This window comes from Punica granatum, chromosome 2 (genome assembly GCF_007655135.1).
Source record: "Punica granatum isolate Tunisia-2019 chromosome 2, ASM765513v2, whole genome shotgun sequence".
Classification (NCBI taxonomy): Eukaryota; Viridiplantae; Streptophyta; class Magnoliopsida; order Myrtales; family Lythraceae; genus Punica; species Punica granatum.
In genome coordinates, this window is record NC_045128.1 from 15,147,337 (window position 1) to 15,171,801 (window position 24,465).

The 24,465-nt window shown below is 36.5% G+C and overlaps 1 protein-coding gene across 1 annotated transcript; it reads right to left on the reverse strand.

Moving 5' to 3' along the window:
* Positions 1 to 7,490: 7,490 nt before the first annotated feature.
* On the reverse strand, positions 7,491 to 9,870 carry LOC116194656. Its single transcript, XM_031523521.1, has 5 exons — positions 9,732 to 9,870; positions 9,373 to 9,530; positions 8,405 to 8,498; positions 8,086 to 8,295; positions 7,491 to 7,980 (listed from the first exon to the last, which is right to left on the reverse strand). Exons 1-5 carry the CDS (start codon positions 9,868 to 9,870, stop codon positions 7,691 to 7,693), a joined length of 891 nt encoding a protein of 296 aa, XP_031379381.1. The 3' UTR covers positions 7,491 to 7,690.
* Positions 9,871 to 24,465: the final 14,595 nt, after the last annotated feature.

Here is a 24,465-nt window from a genome sequence, read left to right on the forward strand (position 1 = left end):
GTTTCAACTTCACATTCTTCTGCTCAGGTTGATTGAATATACTTGAGAATTGAAATTATTTTTACTTAGGGAAGCTAACATATAAAGCATGTTTTTATAGGTTCAAAGAAGGCCTTTTAGCTCTAGAATGGGGATACCAACAAACCAAGGTCCCAATTGGAGACCTCCAACACCATTTAATCGATCTCCAAGTCCAAGCACATTTTCATTCAGGTTACCTGCAGCAGTGATGGGTAGAGGCAATTGGAGTACTCATACTTATAGACCCCCTCCTATAAGGCCAAGAGTGCTTCCACGAGTTTCAACAACTTCAACGTCGACTTCCCATTCAAGCTCATCGCAAGGATCAAACACTATCAGTCGAAGATCTTGAGGAGTTAGTGGACATAGCAATTTTTACTGTTTTGATTGTAGTTTCACCGAATTAAATGTCAACAGGACCTGCAATAGTTGTATGTATATGGTTCTGTATTCTGATGAAGAAGTTCATTTGGTTTTGTATTCTGTTGGAAAACTCTCTTTTGTTATGTATTCTGTTGGAAGATAATCTTTTATTAAGTTTTAGTTGAAAAGGTGCATTCTGCTATGTATTTTGTTGAAAAAGTGCATTCCGTTATGTATTCTGTTGAAAGAGTTCATTCAGTTAAGTATCCTGTTGAAAAAGTGCATTTTGTTATGTATTCTGTTGAAAAATTCTCTTTTATTATGTATTTTGTTGGAAAAGTGAATTATGTTATGATTCTATTGGAAAAGTGAATTTGTTATGTATTATGTTGGAAAAGTGAATTCTGTTATGTATTCTGTTGGAAAAGTGAATTCTGATACGTATTCTGTTGGAAAAGTGCATTATGTTATGTATTCCGTTGTAAAAGTCTCTTTTGTTATATATTCTGTTGGAAAAGTGAATTCTGATACGTATTCTGTTGGAAAAGTGCATTATGTTATGTATTCCGTTGTAAAAGTCTCTTTTGTTATGTATTCTGTTGAAAAAGTGAATTATGTTATGTATTATGTTGGAAAAGTGCATTATGTTATGTATTCCGATGTAAAAGTCTCTTTTGTTATGTATTCTATTGGAAAAGTGAATTCTGTTATGTATTCTTTTGGAAAAGTGAATTATGTTATGTATTTTGTTGAGAAAGTTCATTCTGTTATGTATTTTGTTGGAAAAGTTCATTCAATTATGTATTCTATTGAAGAATTGCATTCTGTTATGTATTATGTTAGAAAAGTGAATTATGTTATGTATTCTGTTGGAAAAGTGCATTATGTTATGTATTATGTTGGAAAAGTGAATTTTGTTATGTACTCTGTTAAAAAAGTGAATTATGTTATGTATTCTATTGGAAAAGTGAATTTTGTTACGTATTTTGTTGGAAAAGTGCATTATGTTGTAAAAGTCTCTTTTGTTATGTATTATGTTGGAAAAGTGAATTCTATTATGTATTTTGTTGGAAATGTGAATTATGTTATGTATTCTGTTGAGAACATTCATTCTGTTATGTATTATGTTGGAAAAGTTCATTCAGTTATGTATTATGTTGAAGAATTGCATTATGTTATGTATTCTGTTGGAAAAGTAAATTATGTTATGTATTCTGTTGAATAGACAACAATAACTGAATGGACACTCAGAATAGGCAACAATAACAGAATGCCACAAAAACTGCCAAACATTGTATTATATTAGCAATAACAGAGTCATTTCAATACAAATTAGAATCCTACAGTATCCCATTCACACGAGGAAACACGTTACAATATCCTAAGACAAACACAAACTAAGACTACAACAAGGATGAAAATCAAAATGCCACATGCAATCTTTAGCATTTTGTTTTCATGTTCATACAATTGAATTTTCTTCTTCATCTTCTTCATGAGCTTGTTATCTTCTCCAGTTCGGGGTCTTGCAGTCTGCTGCACTTCAAGCTGCTCCTCATTATCAACCCATTCAAAGTATCCATAGGTAAGGTTACTTCTTTTCCATAATGAACAACCAATGAAACGCCTACCATAACTTTGTTTTCTGGTAAATGTTTGCAACAGGAGCTTCCTTCCACAACCACACAAATTGATTGATTCCTCAACCTGTGAAGAAGTTGTGCACTTTTGGACATATTGCTTTGTCCCACTCCATTGGCTTCCCTCACCTCCCATAATTCTAGCAGCACATTATCATCAGCAGCAAATTATCATCAGCAACAAATTCTCCAACAGCATATGCTCCAGTAAATTCAACAGCAAAGCAACAACAAACAACATATTTTCAGCAATTAATCTAGGTATCACCAAGGTCAGATCATTGTCACTCAACAACTATGCGAGTATCGAAAAGTAGTATATTTTTACCGTCCAAGTAAGTATTTCAGAACATAAATGAGAAGCTGATGACGGACAACAAAATTCAGCTACTCCCAAGTTCAGAGCAATTTGTGATACTTACATTAATTGCTGAGATAAAGAGAAACTCATGATTCAATAAAGATTCAGATCATCTTCTTGGGTAGAATTATGTTATGTGACCAACTCATGATGCATGGAGCTCATGCAGTACAGAAAGAACAGGTGAGGATAATCAAAACCAAAACCAATCCAACGCATGGTCATTTTCAGCAGCAGCAACTTCCCTAGCAGCAAATCCTCCATAAGCTCCAGCCAATTCAACAGCAAAGCAACAAGACACAGTTCAATCATACAAATCAAACGAACAAGCAAGATTGACAGCCCCAAAGTCCACACCTTTTTCAAGCAATTAACTACACAATTGCAAAATCTATGCAACAACAATGGTTGTCCCTTAACTTCTAATCCACCCCACAGAAAGAAAGAAAACAAACTCATGTTTGCACACTCCAATCAGGCCAACAATTCCTTTTCATTCCGCATGCTTTCCTTTTAACCAAGAATCAAATTTTGATCACTAAGCTTGTACCTGATGAACAACCTCATTCCTTTTCACACCCATCTCCAGAGTCAATCAGAACAAGCAATACCTGATGAATCACTGAGCTGGGGAACACAAGAGGAGCTGCCCCGAATCCCAAATCAACGATCTTGAAACCCCCTCAGAGCTCGCTCTTGATTTCCTCGAGTCTTCTCGGAGGTCAAACTCATCGTTGCCCGACCTGAGCTGTTGTCTCCGATAGAACGTCGAGCCAGCAGTTCGCAAAACCCTAAGCCCTACACGGCAACAGAACAGAAAACCAAGTAGCGATGCCGATAAGTGATCAAACTCATTGTTGCCCGCCATTGTCGGAGCTCTGAGCCGTGACTTCTCACCAACAGCAACCACAATTTCAACTTCTCACTGGAAACAACCACCAGCAACCATGATTTCACCTTCGGATCACGGACAACACATTCAATTGCAGAAATCTTGATGTAGGTGGGGGAATTTGACGACTGAATCGGAAGAGAAGGCACCTCAATTAGGGTTTCATCGATTTGGGGCAATTTCGATCGGGAAATCGAGTTGAGCAGGGGGGCAAACGGAGCTCATCACGGTGTCTAGGGGTTCCGTCAAGGACCTGCGTTTTTTCAAATGAAAGGACCAATTCGTCCAAACGTTTGCAACGTTCGGACCAAATCGTACAGAGATTAAATTTCCGGGATGAACTTGTCACGAGGTGCATATTTCAGGGACCATTTTGTCATTTTTTAAGGGACAGGAGGTAAAATCGACAAAAGGAAAGGTGGTAAAACAGTTATTTCGTATTTCCTTATTAACACAACATACAACGAAGGCTATGATTGTTGATGGCGATAAATATGGAAGAAATGTAAAAGGGTATCCTGAGAAAATCAAGGGCTATTGCACATAATGATACAAATAATCAACCGAGAGAATAATTAAAGATGCAAGAACGGATAGGAGGTAAAACAATTATTTCGTATTTCCTTATTAACACAATATACAAGGAAGGCTATGATTGCTGGTGGCAAAAAATATGGAAGAAAGGTAAAAGGGAATCGTGAGAAAATTAGTATTGCACATAATGATACAAATGATCAACCGAGAGAATAACTAAAGATACAAGAACGGATAGGAGGTAAAACAATTATTTCGTAACGTAAAGAACGTGTAGAAACAATAAGTCACAAGCTGAGAATTTTTTTTAAAAGTATATATCAAATTTTTTTTATCGAAAGGCTTGGAGATTCTTGGGAAGGTGTTCTTATATACGTTTTGACAAAAATAGAGAATAAGATGATGAACAAGAGACTCTCTCACCTACTCGACAAGATGAGTTTCCCTTAGATCAGGGAGGAGCCCAATCCCACAGAAGTCAAATGCATGACTCTCCCAATCCCTACTTTTTCCCCCTTTAATATAAATAAATAAATACATCCATTGTCCTCAGTCCCCACCGTCATGAATAGTGATTACGGTCGATTTCGGTGGTATAATAAATTGACAAAAATAAATAATTTTGTTGGATATTAATAAATTGTTTGCATGACATTTGACTCAAGTCCAAAAGATGCAATGCATTCTCGATTCCTTTTTCCTGAAATCAAATTTGATTTCTTGGTACCTAATCATCTAATGGACCTTTTTCTTCGGTGACCCACTTAACATGCCATGAACGAAACAACTCAATAAATGATTACACAATGCAATGACATTCGTTTTCTGCATTGAATCAAGATTTTTCGAATTTGATTATGGTAAATAAACTGCTCCTCCCAATTAAAACAAAACAAAATAAAAATAATCAGAAAAATAGCTCAATTTTCACTGTATATGTAATAAGTCTCCCAACATCTTCGACATATATGTAGCAGATCAGTAGGAACAGAAACTTCGAACTTTTCTTTATTTGCTTTAATCTTCTTTTGTTCTCTTTTACTTTTTGCTTTTGGTCTCTTTATTCTTCCATAAGCTACCATTTGGGCTTAGATTCTTATCTGCTACTTCTGTACTTTTTGTGTTGTCAGCCATCAATCATACCTTGTAATTCTCATAAAAACTCGTCACCCATTATACATTTGCTCCCTGTACTTCGATTATATATTCTTGAATCTACTCTTTGTTCGTTGTTGTAGATTGTAATTCTCATAAAGACTTGCTACCCATTATATATTATTACTTTGGTATTGTGGAATTCGATAAATTCGTTAATTCTTCCGATTTTAACACATGAATTGAAAAAGTTCGAATAGGTTTATATTAAATAGATGAATGCGCCTGTAAACACAACTATCGTGATAATTGTTCCTCGGGCACGCCACTGTGTGCAAGAATCATTTCCGAATCTTTTTCTTATAGTTTAAAGCGGAAAACTCGGTTTGTTCTGTTAGAGTCTAACTGAGTCTTTTGATGTCAAAATTTTTGAATTCAAGAAAAAAAGCAAGCTTTTTTTTTATAACAAGGGTGTCCGGGTTCGCCAACTAATCTCCAGGTCCAGGTGAATTGATATTATTTTCGGTTATAAAAAAGATCATTGAGTTTTATACAATGAAATAAAAAGCTAAATAAAGGGAACACAAAAGTAATCGCAGTTTAGCTATGCTAGCTCATCTTTTAGCTATTATTTTTACATCTTATTTAAGGTACCTTTTATCGGCCACTATCTATCTATATAGTATATGCATCTACCTGAGGAATATTTTATTTGTTGCTATATTCCCAATATATTGATTCAAAATTAGACAAATTTGGAGATCACCTGATCACGGCATATCTTCTTAAAAAAAGAAAAGAAGAAATTAAAATGGAAGGTTCTTTTTATATATTCAAAACAAATAGGTCATTGGAAAACCAACATGTCGCACCTGACTTGTTAGAGGCGGATCTTTTATGTCGGGCCTATGAAATAACAGTATGTGCAGAAGTGAATAATTAGTAGTGTCCACTATCGTCGTGCGCTGCTTATTCGACTATGAGTCAGAATAAGTCAGAAATGGCTATTTTGGGAAGGTAATAAAATACCCTAATTGCTTGGAATTACTGACCACCTGTTACACGAACAAAACATACAGAAGAAGTAATATAATCCCTGCAGTGGGTCTTTCGTATATGATGGAGTCAAGATCGGTACTGAACCTCACGTCCTCCGACAGCTATTGTATCTCTCCTGTCTAATTAACCTCATTATAAATTCTTAATATAGTTATGGATCTAACATTTAGATATTACAATATATATTTAGAGATATCCCAAATAATTGAATTCAAATTGGCATGCATACTATCATGACACCATCAAGATCTCTTAATTCTATCATATCAAGGAATTAGGTTCAGGTCCCACATAGTAGATCTGTCTGGTTAGAGCCGAGTATCCTTACAAAAGTCTTATTTTTTTAAAAAAAAAAGTTTCCTTAGAAAAATAATTTCCAAAATAAATTAATCGATAAACAAAACAAAACTAGCGAAAACTCTCAAGCTTCAAAGGAAAAATTGGGGTAAATTTTATGAAGTGTAACACTTTGGAGTAAAATGAAAAAATTGTAACAATTTGGTGCACAAGGTTTCAAAAATATTTCAATAGGGCAGTTCATCATCTCCAGACCAAACCGTCAACCCGATGCTTATGTGACTTATGATGTGTCAGTACTTATCCAACGTGACTCATCATGATAGGTTGAGTGAGACTTACATAAATATTTTTTTGTAAAAATTATTCTGGAAAATAAGAAAAATAAAAATAAAAAAAAGTTCAAAAAAAATCGGGAGACAAAGAGGTGAGAGGGTCTCGATTCGGGCCACCACCCCGATTGGAGTCGTTGGTGACCCCCAAGGGCATCAGCAATCCCAATCGGGCGGTGTGGTAGAGATCGAGGCTCCACCCGTCGAAATGGGAAGAATCCCCAAATGGAGATAGTTGATTGCCCTTGATTGAAACATTATTAAAACTTTGTATACCGGATTGTAACAATTTTTTCTTTTTGCCCCAAAATGTTACACTTTATAAACTTTGTGCCCTCCTGGAGTAATTAACCCATAAAATTGAGATGGATAGACGGAATAAGATTTAGGCTAGTGACACTGATCTATTTTATAGACGGAATAAGATTTAGGCTAGTGACACTGATCTATTTTATATCGAAACCACAAGTTCTAGACCTGAATTTCCAGTTTTAGAGTTCTCCATGCTTTACCAAAATGTGTATTGGTTTAGAGGGTTTCGCCCTTATTCCTCTAAAATAAAGTCTTGTGTTTGAGCCTTGCAAAAAGAAAAGATTCACGATCACAATTAGGAGAGTTTCACCTCTTAATGGCCGACCAACCAAGCCCGAACCTGGATTAGATGGGAACCACTAGAATTCCAGATATTAATTAGTGGTGCACTCATACAAAGGGTCCTATATGTTTCTCTTCTTGGCACTTCTTCTATCCCCTACTGCACCCACCGCATCCCCTGAACGTACCAAACTATATATGAGACTGATCCCCAACCGGCCCGAGTTAATGGACACAATTGAAAAAAAAAAAAAAAAGAGGAGGAAATTAATCTAGATACAACATGAAGTGCCACAATCACATGCGGAAATTCGAATTTGAAACTTTGAATTCATGATTTACTATATAAAGCAACTGCCAAGACGATATATATTACTCATGCCAAAAATAACATGCACAAGTATGAAATTGCAAAGAGAAAACAGTAGCCAGCTTCCTTTCTCCCTATACACCTTATATATATATATATATAGCAAACCGCCCGTGCCCTTAAATTGTATGATCAACCTTTGGTTCTTATAATAGTGATGGTGCCTCTTCCCTGTGTATGGATTCTTGTGAGGGCCACCACAGCCTTGCCGGAGAGGCCAGGGCCATGAGGGGACACGCAAGTCGGCCGGCATGCGAAATCCCCAACGGGGTGGCGGACCGGCCTTGTAGGCGGCATCAGGATCCTCTCATTGATGTCGTTTAAAGTTACGTCCCCTTCAGTCCCGCCCGGCTTCACCAGGGCAAATGGATACACCAGTCTCTTTATGACTCTCTTCTTTCTCATCCTATCTCCACTAAATTCTACATATGCAGAAGAAAATTCCAGGGAATTCAGTTAGCTTAAACACGAAATATTATTCTATATATGTCGAACATTCAGTTACGAGCATGTATGTGATTAATTACCAGATGAATAAGGGACCGTGTCTAGGGAGTGGATGGAAACTTTATCAGAATTGGTTTTGTTGCAACTCTTCTTGGATGAGTCCTTGAACGAAGGCGAGGAGCAGTCCAGGATCTCATCAAGGCCCGGCAATATTGTTGTTGCTTCTTTCGGGGTCTGAATCTCTGGGAATACGTTTCCCTCCTCGACATAGCTGGTTTGGCTCCTCGAGTCTGCACTTCCGATCGACGAGTTAGTTCCTATCTACTCCCGCAACGACATAGATACATGCACTTGATGTATAATATGCACGTACACACAACATACATATAAGTCACCCACCTGATAATCCACTATTGCTGCTACTGATGTGGCTGGTACAGTTCAAGTTCTCAAGCGGGCCCCAGCCCCAACTGCAGTTTGAATTCCAGTAGCTCTGCAAAGAAGAAAGTCGTCTTATAGTTGTCAGCCACTCTCACGATCACCATAACCACCACCACCTAATCCTATGCATATATATGCATATATAAATATATATATTCTGTGAGTGTATACATAAAATATATTGATGTACGAATGAAAGCTTCGTTTTTTTTTTGCTGAATATGTACGAGTGAAAGCAGTCTTGACCAATTGTTGCAGATTTCACGTTGCAATGACCAAGGTTGAGTTGAATGGATTCAACAAACATGGAAAGCACTACTTAGGTCCTCAATTTTAGACACCCTTTTCAATTTAGTCCTAATTCTTCTTTTATGATTCAATCTTGTCTTCAATGTTCCACGAATTTTCCTGTTTAGTCCATCTGGAACTGACTCTGATCTATGTTACGAAATTTTTAAGATATATTCGAAACAATATATATATTTCACTTTATTTTCAAGAGGAAGTTTTTTTTAATGAATGAGGAAGTGATCTTAATTTAGTGGGATAAAACGCCCTACGTTTAATCTTAATTTACATTTGAAATGTAACCAAAAGAAATATATATTTATATATTTAAAAAAATTAAAATTAAATAATAAACTGGAAAACTCAGCTTATCGAGATTAGCAGCAAAAGCTGGTATAAGACTAAAGCAACTAATTAACTCCAGTAATGTATAAGGAGTGGAAGATGGCAAAATTTAGGATAAGATTGAAATGATAAGAGAAAGCATAAGGACGAAAACATAAAACCAGTGCAAGATCGAGGACTGAAAGTATACTTTCTCCTCCAAGTCGAAAACGTTGGAATTGAGCAGTCTTTGTTGTAAGGCTACAAGGGTCAAAAGCGATCGAGAGAGCTTCAAGACTCGTACTCTTTCTTACCTTGAAAGCAAGATCTTCACCGTAAAGCAGTGATCGCCTTCGCTTGGACCGACCTCCGTACTCAACGAGTGCATCTTGGAGATATCCCGTGGAACGGTCATCGGAGTTGGAAGAATCATATGCCATTGTTGAAAAGTATGGCGGAGTGCTCTCCATGACTGCACACACCACAGCACGGCTTAATAATTATATATATAGAAGGGAAAGGGATAATGTGTGTGTGAGAAAGACTTATATATACAATGAAATGGGTAATGGCTCAATCATGGGGAGACAGATGCAGTGGTGTATGTATAGACAAAAACAGTGAAAGTAGAAAGAAGAAATGGAAGTGGAGGAGGAGACGATGGGATGACTACCTATACTTAATGAAATGTCTGCGTTGAAAACTCCAAGGTTGTGGAGATCCCAACCTAGGGAAGAGGAAGAAGAGCAAGGAGAATAGTGTAGGGAGTGAACATGATGATCGCCATCCATGTCTTGGGTGAGAGACAGCATCGGAATGATGGTCAAAGGATCCTATTTATACTATTATATGTGTATAAGATTTCAATTTTTTCTCTATGAACTCTCCTATTCGGAAACTTAATTGGACCTCCATTAATCCAGTCAAGTCAGTTGGGTTCATTAACAAGTAATTGGGCATGAATTTTTTTGTATTCACAAGTACTCAAACTCGAGATCTTATTTAAGCAAAACAAGCGTCGAACCGCTTGAACTAATTCAAATAAGATTTCAATTTCAATGACTCATAAAGTCTCTATTTATTTCGATCCAGCCCTTGGAAGTTTCGTGCTCTTGCAATTTGCACCCTTTGGTTCGAGTTGTCCTCCTTGAACCCCTAGGGTTTCCAAATTTTCTCAATCCACCCAAAGCAGCATGAAGAATGATGTGTCGTTACTTGCCACTAAAATGGGTTTGCAGCAAGATCAGGGTTCTAGACAAAGATGGATTAGCATATACATGTGTTGAAAGTTGGTGTGCCACACATCTAAATGTTGATTAGAAATTCATGAGATTATAAACGAATATCAATCTAACAATTCGAGGTTTTGAAATGGAAATAGATCAAATCGCTAACAGGTACCGCAAAAAATTTACAGTATACCTAATGCAATGACAAAGGGAGGACAAGACGAACAGGCATACATATATATATATATATATATGATCGCTCATAACTGCAGTCCTCATCGAGACTAGCCGGACAAGAAACCGGCCCTTGATGGGACTGCAAGAGGTGGAGTTAGGCAACGCGAAATTGTAGGGGTCAATTGAGAGAGACAATAAGCTTGAGGGAGCAAATTGAAAAGTGAGACATAGAAATTGAGAGGCTATTTTGGAGGAAGCGGTCAGTCAACGGCGAGGAAGGGAGAAAAGGCAATTTGATTCTTGGGATATGGAAATGGGGTCGAGTCACCTCTCCCCAATCGCCTTTAGAATTTTACTTTTTATGATTATATTAGGGGGGTGACGGGTGAGAGTAAGTAAGGTGGGGGACTAAATTATTGCGAGGGTTATGATATGATGTCTTGTGGGAAATAAATAAATAAAATTATTAATTATTTTTTGCAAAAAAGTAAAAGGCAAGGGGAGAGAAAGACATGCAATAGACACACAAATTCAAATTTCAGCTTTTCCTTTTTGCCCTTCCCTTCCTCCTCAGATACGGTCACCAAACATTTCCTCTTTTCTGGCCTCCAATTGGGTCCTCGTGACACCTTTTTTTCCTTCCACACTAAGCCCATGGTGGGGTCATTTCAGATTTATCCCACCACACCACCTCGATTACCAATTAATGTTTTTCAACAGGGGTATGCTCCTTCCTTCCTGCTCTCCCTGTGCTGCTTGGCATGCTTTGGTGGGGCCCTCAATTCGAAGAAAATTTTTGTGCAGTCCATTGTATACTCACGTTTCGGTGAGATTGTAGAAGTATGATAGGGGTCGAAGTACGACCGTAGCCAAAAAGAAAAGGAAAAGAAAAGGACAACCATATTTGTTAAGAGAATCCACATATTAGACTAGCTATATCTAAATTATGTTTAGCAAAAAAGAACGAGAATGTAACTTAATTAACAGTGGAGAACTTATAGTGTAGCTAGGGTCAAATAGACACTCTTACTGGATATGAGACAGTGGAGACCTGATGCTGGCAGCCACCACTCCAGGATAGATCGCCAGTGATCCCTTGAGCCGCCCTGCGATCTCGTGGGGAGGTGATGACCAATGTCGCGCCACATTCCCTCGTATTACATCTTATCCGTAATTTTCAAGTGGCACAATTTGTAAATTCGAAGAGAAAGCGGGGGTAGTTTCATCCTCTTATGCAAATTGTAGTATTCTATTCCAGTTCAATGACACCTCTAAGTATGGATTATTTTGTTAATGAGTTATCATGTTATGTCCGATTACTGTTACCGTCCTAGTCCCTACCAAACGTTGGATAAGGATTTCTCAAATTATATTCTCCCTGATTTAAAAGTTCATAATTAATATGGCTGGATTCTTGGTCTAGGGTCCCTCAAATCTATAGATCACTGATCGTGGCATGCACCTTCCACTGCGCATATCATAATAGGACAAATAAGATCGAGAATTGGACAGGCAAGCTTGAGGAGCAGAAAATGAAAGCATCAAGACAGTGGAGGAAGTCCACGAAACCCTTACATGGGCATGGAAGTTTCTAAAAGGAAAAAAAAAATTACAAGAGGGGTATGGCCCATGCATCTTGAGGGAGCGACAATGTCCTTATCATGAGGTCCATATACATACCTAGCACTACCATTAGATGGTCAGAGTCTGGACGAATTTGGTGCACCATAAAAGAAATATTTAAATTTTTTGAACTTCCTATATAGACCAGAGTGTTACCAAGTATAAACTCTAATTAATGTTGAATAATTGTGGGTTTCTATAATTGCGAAGAATGGGAGGTGCTTGTTCACCACACTTTACATGAAACTGCTGCGCTAATTAACTTACCCAAAGAACACTGTGTGCAATTCACCAAAAAAAAAAGGAACACTATTTACATGCTCTTGATTAGATTTTAACTGCTTGTGTATAAAATTTTTCATGTTTTATAGAATATATGATTTTTATTCTTTTTTTAATTAAAGTTAGGAAATTTGAATTTTTAGGATGTTAAATTTTATTTATAAATCAGATTGAGAATCAAAATTATATTTATGTAATATTTTATATGAATTATTTACTTATGAGCTCTTGAATTTTTATTGTCCAGCATCAGCATCAGCATGAAATTTTTCATAGAAAGTTTATATAATTTGAAAGAATTTTTTTTATATATAATCATATAAACTACATATTGATTTTAATTATTGTCTTCATATTTAACTTCAAATAAATTTTTCTTAGCAAATTCCGCACAACGAACAGGATCAATATACTAGTATCTATCTATATAAACTATAAAAGCAAAAGCAAATCAACGGGTGATGCCACATAAGGTACAAATAACTTATGCTTGAGTGACTTTTGAAATTCTAATCAATCATAGCACAACAAATGGCATGTTATAATCTCGCAACTTCACTCATAGAACTTCAACGGTGTGTTTGATTTCGGAGTTAAAGTAACTTTAATTTTGATTGTGGAAAAGAACAAATTATATGAGATTATAAATTTGACTTGGGAAACGTATGTTTTTGTTGTGTAGTGTGTTGAGTTAAAGTTAAAGTTAAAATTTTTAACTTGAAAAATATGTATTTTTGTTGTGTAGTGTGTTGAGTTAAAGTTAAAGTTAAAAATTTTGTGATTTTAACTGTGAAACCAAACAGAGTGCAAAAGTCTCTTCAGTTACAAAACGAAGAGTCTTTTGTATATATAAAAGAAAAACTCGCCACAATGTTTTCATTATCTTCACAATAACAATATAAAACATATTCTATCCTATGGATCGGGCATCTCCCATTACTGGGGTATAAAAAAATGTACCCTCGGCCTATTTTGTGATGAAAATGTATTCTATCCGACAAAATATTTTGTAAACACCCTCGACCTTACAAGATAAACAAGAAACTAGACTAGAATCGCAAATCAAAAAAATAAAAAGAAAACTAACTTCCTCATGGACAAAGTTAGTCCCAAATAAAATTTTGTATACCTGCATGCCCCTTCCAATAGTGGTCATGGTCTTTTTTTTCATATGGCTAAAAACTCTAGCCCGCGCATGTGCGGAGCTTTCGTCTTGTATATATAAACTCGAATCCAAGTGCATCAAATAGTGCCGTAATAGTAAATGTATATATATAATTAATTCACATCAATATATATACATATATATATGCACATATAAAATAAATATATATGTTAATTCACATTAAAAAAGCATACTTACGGAAATATCTATCGTATATATTTATATATATGTGAATTCGCATTAACAAAATATATATATATATATATATATATATATTTTTGTTAATGCGAATATATATATATATATATGAAAACCCACTTGATAATTGTTTTCTACAATTATCCGATAGTGTGATAATAGCCAAGTCACCGTGTGGACCGGGCCCGTGACTTGGGTAGTCCCACTCGTCTCGAGGACCCCTAAACCGACTTGATCGATTTCGACTCTCGGACCTCTCGCTCGCCGACCGGGATCATTACATGAATGAATGTACAAATAAATATCTCACAATATACTCTCAATAATAAATACAAATACATCAAATAGTATCCCAATTGGTTCGTGTTTAACTAATATTTCTCTCATGCTCGCCATGAGGTTTAAAAAAAAGCCAAAATTGAAATTGATGTGACGTGGGCTCGTTCTATGTGGGGGCGTTGTACCCCGTAATCAATGGTTGGGGCATTGGACCCCGTGTGAATCGTATTCTATGGAGTAGGGCTCGACCCGCAAGAAGGCAGATGCAAACAGATAAAAATAGATAAGTTTTGTGTTAATGTTGGATTTACATGGTTTATCAGATTATAAACAGAGGTTGATAAGCAAGCCTATTTCTATCCTAAACATACAAAAAAAGAGCAAACGTGCATGGTGAGAAACGGCCAAGGGCAACCCTTGGAGGGCATGTAGCATTCGGCAATGCTTATAGAAAGGACTTAATAGACATGATGTCTGTAATCAAACCTCAAATGTGTAAGTTTGTTTTAAGTTGTTCTGTTTAGCGACACTAAGGGCTAAGCAAATTATGATAGAAGTGTGTTTTACCTGAAACCCAAAACCTAATGTTTTGTCTAACTATTTTCCCATGTTTGGATTATGTCGGGTTTAAAGTTAATCTGTTTTTTGCGTTTAAACCCATTCTAAGCACAAACTTAGGAACTGGGGGCACGAAACACCACAAGGGTGTCAAGATCTCTGCTCAAGTCCCATGAGAGACCGGACAACCTTTCGCAGGCCGTCAATGCTCGTGCCTCTAGTCCAATTCCCTAAACGCCCGAATCTACACTAGGATGACAGAAACATATAGACAGGAAAGAGAGGGTAAAACGGGTGATAACCGCACCTAGACAAGCACCCGCTCCTTTTCTTGTTCGGCATGTTTCGATCCACCTAACACCTATGGTGTCAACAAATCGTGAACCACTGGTCATGCTCTTGAAACGGGAAAATGTGTGTGTCTATATAAAAAGTCTAGAATACATGACACAGACTATCGAAAGTCAATACCCGGTATTAACCGATTCCTTGGACCCGCCGAGGTCGTGTAGACCCTGAAGGACCCGATAGACCGATCGCTCAACTCGGAAGTGATCTAAGAAGCACTCGTGCATTTCGACCCGAGAGGCCTCAAACGGGACCTAGACTCTAGTCAAAACACGCGAGTATTTCCTAGATATCCATGCTACGCATGCTACATGTCTCAGTGTTTTATTTTGAAATGTGAATTTAAGAAGGGCATGGCCACCAGTTCATGAACCGTCGACGCGATTATAGATTGCTGGTTGGTTCGTGCGATTTATTAGAAAGCCAAGTGGATTAATTAGCCAATTGGAATGTCTCGATTGTCCCGTATGTGGAGTTTGTTAAATCGAGTGAGTTTGCAGAATGCTTAGGATTTGCGGGTTCCTATCCTAGAATCGATCATGGAAAATGACTCATGATGCGAAGATCATGATGGGTTCTCATGGGCCAAAGAGCTTCAGCCAAGGGTGGCCAAGAACCCCTTGGGCTCTTGTGGGCCCACGATGGTCTTTGTGACCCGAATCCATACATGATTCGTATTTTTTGCAGTTAATGAGTGATTAATCATAAAACTAGCGTCGGTGTGGGGAACATGATTACATGCAATCCGAGAAACAAGTTTAAATCGAGGAAGGGATGCCATCGGTTGACCCTGACGGGTGTCAAAAAGCTCTCAGCCACTTCCCCTTGAGGATGGCCAAGGGTACACTTGACCTGACTCGGGTTTCAGGCGGTTTCCTCGCCCAGATTTCGATCGTTTCTCGCATGTATCAAACATTAAACACGATAATAACAAGTGTTTACAAGTAAACACTCAAACATGCATAAAAAATTATATTAGTGGGAATCGATAAAACAACACCGGTACATGAAACGAGAAATTGTAAAAACACGAGAAACGACTAAGTGGAAGAGGAGGAGGTCATCTTTGGGCTCAAAAGAGCCAAGAGGCTCTCGGCCACCTCCTTAGAGGTATGGTCGAGAGGCCCCATTGTCTTTCTAGAGCCATGACGGTTTTCCTAGCCTCGACTTTAGCCTTTTCCTGTCATGCTATCATGTAATACATCTTATGTAAGTAAACAAACGAATCAACAGTATATTAATCGAAAACATGCATGAAATCGATTCGACACCGCCTTATCACCCCATTTGTGCGATAAAATTAAAGATACCTACTTCTCTAAGAGTCGGGAAGTTATACCTATGCCACAGAGGCATGTTAGAGGTGGTTCATAAGCTTGAAAGACCCTCGGAAGGGGCTATTACAGGCGCGGATCAGAGGGGACCTAAGAAGGAGCTCTCGAATGAGCTAGCAAGACAGTCTACTAAGGGCGGTTCCCACGATTTGGCACAATGGTTCTTGATGGCCAGGAGGTCCCTGGAGATGGCTGGGGGTGGCACACCAGCAGCTGCAACCAGGGCTGACCCACCTATAGAGAAAAGAGAGAAAAATTGTGAAACAAGATGAACCGAGAAAGAAAGGAGGCTCAGATGGCTGTGCACGGTGGATATGCTCTCGGGCTGTGACCTCCTTGTCACGGGGAGAGTGATGGTCGTGGATGACCCGTCAAGGGGTGTGGGCACGACTCACCTTAATCGTGGAAGGAAGAAACTTGTCGGGAAACTGGAAAACTTGAGAAACTCGGTTCTAGACAGTGCTGGAAAGGAACCAAGATGACTTCAAATGATGGAACTAACACCACCAATGGACTCGGGAGGTCGAAAACAGGAGGTATGTAGTTCGTTTGAAGCTCGGGTTAAGTTGGGAGGCTAAACTCGCCTAGAACCCGATAAAGTGCTTAGGAACCCGATTATGTGCAGTACTAGAACGAGGTGCTAGAGGCTTCAAATGAAAAAACTAACACCACCAATGGACTCGGGATGTCGAAAATAAAGGGCTATGTAGTTTGTTTGAAGCTCAGGTTAAGTCGAGAGGCGGAACTCGATTATCTGCAGTATTGGAACAAGGTGCTAGAGATTCTAAATGACAAAACTAACACCACCAATAGACTCGGGAGGTCGAAAGTAGTTTGTTTGAAGCTCGGGTTAAGTCGAGGGGTGGTCGCCTGAAAACATGGCATTTATTGCCCGTTTTGGCATTGTAACGGGCTGCTGGTATGATTTTCTGAAAATTGGAGTTCTTGGGAAGTTAGAGAGAGTTGAGAGAGTTTTAGAGTTTAAGGGTTTAGTGAGAGAAAGTGATAGTAGAAGAAAAGATGTAATGTAATAGGTAGATGGAGTATATGTGGGTCCCATTGAATGGAAGAAGAGATCGAGATGTTCGGGTCTCGATCGGTCACGTGTTCGAATTTTGTGACTTGAATGGATGTCGTATTGTTGATGTCGGCGAGGAGACTATTCCAATGAACCCAATATCGACACGTTCTGCTTAAACCGGTGACAGGATGGTTCGTAAGCTCATGAGTTAATTTTGCTCGTTTAAGGTGATCAGAGCAAAATTAACCGTTTCTGACAACATATCATGTGTCTGTGTCCTGCATCGGCCGTATTGATATACTTTTTCATTCAAGTGGAATAGTTGACTTTGTAGCCTGTACCGCAAATGGGGAAACGGATACGTCCTAGGGGTCTGCATCCGGACTTCTCTGAATGTTTCCTGAGTAGCTCGAGGTAACCGGAGACCGCTGTATTTTCCGTTCGTTGAAAACAGGTCCCGAAGGTGTGCCGGGCAGCATTTGAAACCCTTATAGAACTGTTCTAGAAGCCTAAATGATTTGTGCAGTCCAATCTGAGATATCCTTCCTAACCTTGAGGTTACTAGAACTGTATTGGCCAGTCCTCCGGTGTTAAAATTTCACCAAACAGGTCTCCGATTAGCGATTTTCGTTGGGAAAGGCCTTTTCTACTATTCAAGAGTCACTACGGAAACCTGGAATGACTCGTGCGATCTAATCTGCCATGACCTATCTAGCCACTAGGGTTGTTGGGACGGTGCTATTCTGTCTTCAGTTATTGATTGATGAGCAGGTGTATCGGGAGTCTTGCGGGAAGATTTGTCTGTAATTGCTAGGGAATGTTTTGTCTCGAACAAATGATTTGCGAAATGTATTTGGGGATGTTCTTCTTCAGTTTGGCATCCTGAGAGATTTTTAGATCCCAATATTGAATACTTTTCGATGGCCCGTTAAACCGTCAGCGAATAGTACTATCAGCGTCAGTTTCTATTAATCAAAGATCAAGAACTGTTTGAGCTCCCCGGTTGCTCTATTGGATATGTGGGTTACCCTAGAGACTTCTCTATTGTTGTGCCCCAAGGTCATCTGGTTGTTTCTGTTGACCCGGCTATGAATATCAACCTGATGGTTTGCCAGGCTATCTTCTGTTAAAGCCCCTGGAGTTGTAGTGATGAATGTTGTCAATATCCTCTGCTAGAGCCGATGGATCAAAACGGGGTGCTAATAATTATAAAATAAGTAAATTTGAAAAATAAAATATTCACTTTTAAAGTTTTTCCTCATATATAATTCGTATAACCATCATAGGATTTAAAAGAATTCATATAATATATCTTTAAGAACATAAACATCTTCACATAGGTACAAGGTAAATATAATTTATGAATAACTAGTTGATACTCGCGCATTACGTGATAAGTTCTTGTCAAATTTTTGTATGACTGAAAATAGATAACATAAAGGCATGCGAATGAATATAGATCTAAAAGAATACCAAAACTATAGATTCTACCTTTTACATACATATAAACATTATAAAATTTGAATGAGAGTTAAGAATGAAAAGTTACGACACAAATAAATACCAATCTAGTCCTTATGAAATAACACATATATTAAGAGGTAAGAATTACGTAATATATGCGTAAAGGTAGGTTGAAAGAGCGGGAGATATCATATGGAATATACATGGGTTAAGAGTGTAGGAAAAAATTATCATGTGTAATATGATCACATACAAAATGAATTTCTAATTCACCGAAAAATGAATTTCTTTGTCTCCAATTTATAGTATATTTAGAACATAAAATTTAGAAGAATATCACATATTTTGAGAAGTTTTTTTCGATTATCGAGAAACTTTTAATTTTTTAAAAAACTCTATAATTATATATTATTGCTTATAAGTAATACGGACATATACTCAAAATACATTGAATATGTCATAAATAAAATATATTAAAGGTTCATTTATCGAAATTGAAAGGCAATCAACATGGAGCCGGAAGTTTACGTTTTCGCTTTTGTGGCACGACCATGTCTCGTGCCTCGGGTTTTATATATTAAATGATGGCGAAGCATACAAAAAACGAGGGAAACCCTCGAACTATGAAGGTCTAGCCCGAAAAAGAAACCAAACCTTCGAAGAGTCTCTCACACAAAATACCACAATAAATATTGTCATGACTCCTAATATTGCCTTCTTTTCCATTTCTTATTCCAATCATTAAATATTACAATAATTTAAAATCTATATATTAAAGGGGTTTTTACCTAAAATGTCCTATGGTTTGTCCGTTTTGTCAAATCTATCCTATGCTTTTTTTTTGTCAAATCTATCACATGGTTTACTTTTTGCATCAAATCTATCCCGGCGTTATCTTTTCCGTCAACACCTAACGGCCGTGCTGACATGGCAAATGAAGAGATAGTGGGCCACACTTGCCACGTAGGCGCCACGTCAGCACGGCCGTTAGGTGTTGACGGAAAAGATAACGCCGGGATAGATTTAATACAAAAAGTAAACAATGGGATAGATTTGACAAAGAAAAAGCATATGATAGATTTGACAAAAAGGGCAAATCATGGACCATTTTAGGTAAATACCCCTATATTAAAAGTGATAGGAGCATGTCCCCGAATATCAGAATACACTAGCTGGGATAAAGAAACGAAACACTTTCATTCATTATAGCAAGAAAAAACAACCGAGAATTTTGCCTTTCTGGTGATCAATGCAAACATGACTAACATGATAATTATTGAATGAAACTATAGTACTTAATGATCGATGAACAATAGAAAAGGCAGATTACCTTAGACGATGTTGCCATAAAATACTAAACAAAGATGTGGACAGAGGAGCTTCAGATTGGCAGTAGTTAAGTCCAGCCTTAACTGGTCTCCTAGGAGTTACTGACGCATCCACATATCCTTCACAACAAAATCGTTCAGGCAAAGTTCAAAGAGTCAAGAATTATCTCTGGGAAATTTTGAGATAGAGACAAGATTCTCTGAAATAATTGTAGCACAAATAACATTGTTCAAAAGAATTATTTAAAAAAAATAAAAGGAAGTTGGGTATGACTTTTTGAAGATGCAAATGTGGTTATCGGTAAACTTGTACCATCGCCTATGCATAGTTGATCTGCGTTAGCCGAAGATCCTTGGGCAAAATGAGCCTGTGCAGGCGGAAACATGTTAAAACTAAAATAAGGAGCAATAACCAAAATAAGTTGGTTCAAGCAGTTCGACGCTTATTCCCCTAAAACAAAGTCTCTGGTTCTCGTCTTGTAAATAGAGAAAAACTATGCTGTGAGAGTTTTACTTCTCAGTAGATCGACCCGACTCGAACTTACTCGAAATGAGTTAGTGAGGTCCGTTGAACTTCTAAATAGTATGATACGCCCCAAAAAATAAGGGGCAATATGTCCAGCTTGATTGCATTTTGGCAAATGACATGAGGCTTGAATGTTCCTTTACGGCCCAAGGCTACCCGACCACATGGGAGCTGGATAAAGAGAGAAGCTGGGCTGGTCCAGGAGATGGGCTGAATCTGTTTGGGCTCAAGTTGTTACTGCAATATGGGCCACTGTGAACGTCTAATTCGCTAACTAGAGTTTGGACTTCAAAATAGTAATTTAAAACTAGTTTTTATACTCGTGCTTTGCACGGGTTATTTTACTTTTTAAATTTTAAAGTTATTTTAAAATTTTAATTGAAATTTGTTCTGTTATATATTGATTCTGAATAGGGTTAATAACCAAAAAAAAAAACACAAACTCTTCATATTTTAACAATTCTAGTACAAACTTTTTTCCTTAATCTAAAAATGCACAAAATTTTTTATTTGATAACAATTCTATCACGGCATCAAATTTTTCATTAATTTGGACCGAATCGAGGCCATAGAGAGTGCCGGCGACCCCAATCGAGGGGGAGGGCACCGGCAACCCCTATCAGGAGGGTGGTGGCCGAAATCGAGGCCCCTACCCCCCTGGAAATCGAGAGAACCCTCAAATTGGGGATTCTCTCAATTTCGGCAGGTGGAGTCATGACTCCGACCATCAATCCTCCTCCCCGGATTAGGGTTACCAGTGCTCTCTATGGCCTCAATTCTGTCCAAATTAACGAAAAAATTGACGTCGTGCTAAAATTATTATCAAATCGACAGATGGAGTCATGACTCCGACCATCAATCCCCCTCCCCGGATTAGGGTTACTAGTGCTCTCTATGGCCTCAATTCCGTCCAAATTAACGAAAAATTTGACGTCGTGCTAGAATTATTATCAAATCGAAAGTATGTGTATTTTTACGTTAAGAAAAAAAGTTCGTACTATAATTGTTAAAATGTGAAAAGTTTTTTTTTTTATTATTAACCCTTCTGAATATATAATATTGTTTCAGTCTCCTAACATATTTTATATACTTCCAACAACATGCAAACATAAATATCATGACATTTTATCTGGTACAATTAATTTCTAAATTTTAGAGCATCAATTGAATTTATAAAATTATGGTTAAATTATATAACTTTTTACCTCTTTATTCAATTTACACTTCAATATGCTTTACTTTAAGAGTATAATAATAATAATAATATCTCATTCTTTCCACATAGTCGTTCTCGTGGAGTCAACAATGTAATCAGCATTTCATCTAACTTTCAGAAAAAAAAAATACATTTTAAATTTTTAGGAATTATATTATGAAGAGCAAATCATTAAATAATTTCAATTTTTTACTTAATATTTAAATATTTTACAAATATATAATTTTCTAGATGTTTGTAATTTTTTTCTAAAGAATGCCATTAATGCAGTTATACGTACATACTATAACTCCTGCCTCTTTTCTTTTTTGTTTTCTTTGAATTTCAATTTCTTCTTTTATGTGCTTCATTGCATATTAATAATTTTTTTGTACTTTCATTACTTGTTAGGTATATTTATCTTAGGGCTAGTTTATCGTGGTCGTTCGATAAACAGACCAAGTCTTGAAGGGAACTTTCTTCCAATTTTTATTTATAATGAATTAATTTCCAGATTGAATCCTTACAATTTTTTTTAATATTTAATAATTACCTTTTTATTTGTTGTTAACTATTTATATTTGAAATTTATTTTTTAAGCCTATAAATTATTCCAGTATAACATTTGAAAATTAATATTTGATGCACTTGTTTGTGCATTAATTGATTGTCGAGTGAATTTTATACATATCTAGTGTTCAATCTCATGCGTGTTGCATGGGTTCGTGCTCATATATTTATATCACCTTTTATAATAATTAACACGGGTTAGAAGATTAATTTAGTTATTAATAAAAAAATTGGTTGGGCTAATTTAATTTTCAAATCGAGAATAATTTTTGTATCAATTAATAGTATTTATTGAAAAACTAGTCAATTTTATTATATACTAGGTCACAAACATGCGATGCCACGGATCAAGACCTTATTGTAAATAAAAATAATGATAAAATTACTTATACGTAAATAATGAACTCTTGTTGTTTGTAAATAATCCGAGGTTTAAAAGATGAAGTTAATTAATATGTCATACCATCTAAAGGCTACCAAAATTACCATGATTGCAATATTTTTAGTAAATCGAATTACCATGGTTGCAATATAAAAGTGCTTAAGTAACCCGCTAATTTTAAGTGAATGAACTTTATTGCAGTATAAGCAAAGCACAAGAATTAGTTTCAATCAATAAGTTGGCGCAACCTTGCGTTTAACCATTAAAAAAAGTAGGATATACCTAATTCACAAATAAAAAAAGAGAATATTTAAGCTGGTCATCAATTGAAATATGCTTTTTATATGTATATGAACAAATAGATTAGTGGCACTGCTAATTTTGGGTACACGAACTTTACTTGCAATGCAGGGATTCAAAATTATGAAGTGCTCATGGTCAAGTCAAATCCCGAGTTAGAATTAATCTCATAAATAGAATTGTGTAACCTTACATTTATTGAAGACGAATTGAGGACATTTATAATGTGATAAATAAGAATACATAACTTAAATTGGTGACCAATTCAAATAGATTCTTTTGTGTGCGCCTCAGTATTCAAGAGATCAATAGGCTCCAAAAAATCAAGTTCAAGCAATGTCAGTCAATTAAATTTTTGTACTTAATTAATAAACAAATAAATGACAAAAAAATATTTAGAAAAAAGGAGTTTGCCGGTGGGGAAACCCTATATACTCGCACAATACTTTCAATCGACGAGTTTTATCTACAAAAAATAAATAAGAATAATTGCAAGATAACGTTTAAAAATTAATATTTGATGCACTTATTTGTGCATTAATTGATTGTCAAGTGAATTTTACTATATATCTAATATATATCTAATGTTCAATCCCATGCGGGTTGCACGGGTTTGTGCTCATATATTTATATTACCTTTTTTATAATAATTAACACATGTTACAAGATTAATTTAATTATTAAGAAAAAAATAGGTTGGGCTGTTTTAATTTTCAAATTGAGAATAATTTTTGTATCAATTAATAGAATTTATAGAAAAAGTAGTCAATTTTATTATATACTAGGGCAAAAACACGTGATGCTATGGATCAAAAGACCTTAGTGTAACTAAAACTAATGATAAAATGACTTATATGTAAATAATGAACTCTTGGTGCTTGTAAATGATCCAAGTTCTAAAAGACGAAGTTAATTAATATGTCATACCATCTAAAAGCTAACAAAATTACCATGATTGCAATATTTTTAGTTATTAAATTACCATGGTTGCAATATAATAGAGCTTAAGTGACCCGCCAATTTTAAGTAAACGAACTTTATTTGTAGTGTAGGCAAAGCACAATGATTAGTTTCAGTCAATAAGTTGACACAATCTTTCGTGTCACCATTTAAAAAAAGGAAGATATACCAAAATTTACAAATAAAATGAGATACTATTTAAATTGGCCATCAATTGAAGTATGCTTCAAATAGCTTAGTGACACGGCTAATTTTGAGTGTACGTTTTATCAAAGGCAAACTGAGGACATTTATTACGTGATAAATAAGAACAGATGACTTAAATTGGTGACCAATTCAAATAGATTTTTTTTGTATGCGCCTCGGTATTCGGGAGATCAATGGGCTCCGACAATTGAAGTTCGAGCAATGTCGGTCAAATAAACTTTTACACTTAATAAATAAATAAATGAATGATAAAAAAATAAC